Consider the following 3,496-nt stretch of genomic DNA (forward strand, 5'->3'; position numbering starts at 1 on the left):
CCAATCACAAGGATAGTGGGAGGGAACCCCTCCAGTGTTCATGAATACCCCTGGCAAGTGGCCATTACGAAAAGCAACCTCTACCGTCCGTACTGCGGCGGTTCCATAATCTGCGACAGGTGGATTTTAACAGCTGCTCATTGCGTCTATGGGTGAGAATCTCTGCCGACGTTTTTTCATACTGAATATTGATTTCGTTCGGCTTTATTTTCTAATTATGTTCTTTTCATATTCATACTCTTGTATTCGAAAAATTTAAAGGGACAATATTTCATTTAATAATCATTATTTGCACTTCCAAATTACGCTGCACAACTCCATACCATCTTTTGCTAAGGAATTTACTCATGTCCTCTATGCATTATTTCATCGTGTAATAGATTTTAAGAGCTGAATTAATAATAGGTAAGGAAAAAAGAGCATGTACCGAATTCAATTCATAAGGAATATCGTTCAATCTTTAGTCCTAAACACGATCTCGTATCTGGACAGACAACTTGCAGCCAACAACTTGGTCGTCATAGGAGAGCACCAGTGGACGTCCACCTCTGACACTTCAGTAACTGAGCCTAGGGAAATTCAGCAGGTACTGTATTTCCTCTACTGGACAGTTCATTTAAAGGTGACGTCCCCACAAGCATGTTTTTCGGCATCTATTAATGGCGACAAAGATTTCCACCACGTAGCCAGAGAGTAAATTGAAGTCCTGTTGCTTTTTAGCTGCGCGGTGGAATACTTCTGTTTTACCACCAAATATAAAATGCTTGGAAATACACTTTTTAGCCACCGATTCAGCCGGTGAATTAATGAAAACTTAAGATTTGTAGTCTCATACTCTTCAAGTACTTAATATGCTCTACTTTTATCTATGCCTCATTGCAAACTAAACAGCAGAGTCTCAAACTTGGATAAAAATTTCCGCCCATCACGGTGCCCATCACTTAGTAATGCTTCTCTCTTGCAGATCATAATCCACCCAGACTACGACGTCCAGTTTATGGACAACGACATAGCATTAATCCAGCTCAAAACCCCCATCACGTTTCCCTCGAACAACAAGATCGCCCCCGTATGCCTGCCTTCTGGTAACAGTCTGTACGAAAACGTTGACGCTGTCGCCACCGGGTGGGGAACCCTTTCTTATGGTTAGTACTGGACCGTGGTACTAATGGCGAGACTTGACCGTTAAACCTTGGTACCTACGAAGGAGGGATCATGTATGGGTCTAGTATGCCGACAGTCTTGATTGTTTATGTCTGATTTAAAACCTTCCCTATACTTTGCAGGCGGTTCCCAGCCCTCTACCCTGTACGAAGTGACTCTGCCGACGATGACCAACACGAGGTGCAGCAGCCTCATCAATGGGATCACAGACAACATGATCTGCGCTGGTGTGGATCAGGGAGGAAGGGACACTTGCACGGTTAGTACTACGAGAGAGACAAATAGGCAGACTGACAGATAGAAAGATTTCCGACTAGGCAGTTCTTACGTCAACACAGAGTTGCTTAGAGAGAAAGAGAGAGAGAGAGAGAGCTTTCCGACTAGGTAGTTCTTATATCAACACAGAGAGTTGCTAAGAGAGAGAGAGAGAGGGCGAGAGAGAGAGAGGAAGGGAGTTTTCTAAGCTGTTCTTATGTTAACAGAAAGAATTGTTGAGAGAGAGAGAGAGAGAGAGAGGGCAAAATATCCACTCCCTCTAGTAGCTTGGTCTAGCTTAGTGCTGAATAATAATCTAATTTTTTTTTTTATGAGCTGACGGACAAAAAAAAAACAGTCAGGTTCTACACCTCGATTTTCAGTCAAAACTGTGAATTTCTTTCCCTTTAACATTTCAACAGTTCACGTTGGGGACAAAAGCAACTTGTCAATAATATTTTTATGTGAAATCTTCAAGCTCGTTCATTATTATGCATATTCAAATTTTGTAGTATTCGAAGTAATATCTCTCAGAAAAAAATTTTAAAAGGAACATAAAACATCTCAAGTGGACTGTACATTGTTACGAATAATGACGGCCGTATAACTAATATTGTTCCTCCTACAGCAAAGCTTATTTCAATAGCCATTCAACGTATATTTGGCATGTGAGCACCAATGCATATTTTAAGGGCTTGCATAAAAAATATACGAGCAGTGCATATTTTGCGCCTAAAAATAATCTGCTTTTACGTAATGCATATTTTAAAAGCCGAACGAAAAAGTGCCTGTACCTAGCAATATGTAGGCCTACTGTAATCTCTGCATTGTATATATTTCACCTTGAAGAAGCAATGCGCATTTAACAGACCCATAACATACATTTTGCACGTATCAAGCAAGAATTAAACTGTTTCCTTGAACATCAGGGTGATTCAGGCGGACCGCTCGTGACTGCAAGCAGTACTGGATTTATGGAGCAAATTGGAATCGCCTCTTGGGGCTATGGCTGTGGAGATCCCCGCAAGCCAGGGGTGTACACCAGAGTCACGCGTAAGTCTTTTGTTTGTTAATTAAATTTTCACTAACTGGCAACTCCCCAGAATCTCTGCGTAAAATAATGATTGACTGATTTTATTTTTTTTTTACTGCATTCGGACAGGAAAAAGTTCTAGGCCTAACTGTTGAATTCCCTCGTTGCTCACACCAACAGTACAGTCAATTCTTCCGTAGACAGCTTGTTCCCGTTTTCTTTCAAAGCATAGAAAAACTTGTTTTTCCATATTATTTTGGTCAAGAAACACATCAAAACAATTACCGAACGCAAAGATTCCAACGTGGGTACTAAATCCTGACAAGAGTTTTTTTTTTTTTATTTCTAGGTTACATGACTTGGATTCAGAACTACGCAGCAGACTGCAAATATTGTGTTCGTTAGAGTCATTGATTGATTGAACAGAAGTTATTAGGCAACGCAGAAGTTAAGATCGTGGTTGCTCCTTAAACAGTAAATAAAAATTACTGTATATGCCTACTGTTTAAGCTTATCTTAAATGTTTATTAGCCTTTATTCCTTATTTTTTCCAAAATAGGAAATCTTGGATTGACTTTCATCCGAAAATAAAATCTATGCACCATCAAATTTCCTTGTGTAATTTCATCCAGGTACCACCAAATTTTTCAGCAGTAAACTATCATTCTTTCTGATTATTAGTACTAAAAAGGAAAATATTAATATGTAACAAGCAATGTAAGCTTCCACAGCACAAAATGTCTAAGTGTGAAAAACGAGTAAAAGGAAATAAAAAAAATCAGTCTTTCTAATCTAAAAAAAACTGACGACGTTCTGAAAATTGAAAATGGAATTTCGGAACCTCAGGTTAAAATAAATATTTGCCTATCGAGCAAAATAATCAAATGCTGTGTACCTATGCAAAGTCTTGGAGAGGGAAAACAAGTCGAGATCAGTTCATACGTAGTCTTATTAGTTTTAGCTCACACCAGCTGATATGAAAGGTTTCATTATCGTTTGCAAGAAGCATAGTATTGTAAGAAAGACTAAAATCATATCTATATC

The 3,496-nt window shown here is 39.0% G+C and overlaps 1 protein-coding gene across 3 annotated transcripts in view; it reads left to right on the forward strand.

Annotated features, from left to right (window-relative positions):
* Positions 1–3,061, forward strand: part of LOC136826132 (trypsin-1-like) — a 16,305-nt gene extending 13,244 nt beyond the window's left edge. For all 3 annotated transcript variants that reach the window (XM_067083121.1, XM_067083122.1, XM_067083120.1), the window contains exons 9-14: positions 1–152; positions 493–586; positions 965–1,145; positions 1,287–1,423; positions 2,349–2,472; positions 2,802–3,061. The exon at positions 1–152 is cut by the window's left edge and continues 17 nt beyond it. In XM_067083121.1, coding sequence (XP_066939222.1) covers positions 1–152; positions 493–586; positions 965–1,145; positions 1,287–1,423; positions 2,349–2,472; positions 2,802–2,857 — 744 coding nt within the window. In that variant the 3' untranslated portion in view covers positions 2,858–3,061. The remainder of the gene's footprint in view (positions 153–492; positions 587–964; positions 1,146–1,286; positions 1,424–2,348; positions 2,473–2,801) is intronic.
* Positions 3,062–3,496: the final 435 nt, after the last annotated feature.

This window comes from Macrobrachium rosenbergii, chromosome 40 (genome assembly GCF_040412425.1).
Source record: "Macrobrachium rosenbergii isolate ZJJX-2024 chromosome 40, ASM4041242v1, whole genome shotgun sequence".
Classification (NCBI taxonomy): Eukaryota; Metazoa; Arthropoda; class Malacostraca; order Decapoda; family Palaemonidae; genus Macrobrachium; species Macrobrachium rosenbergii.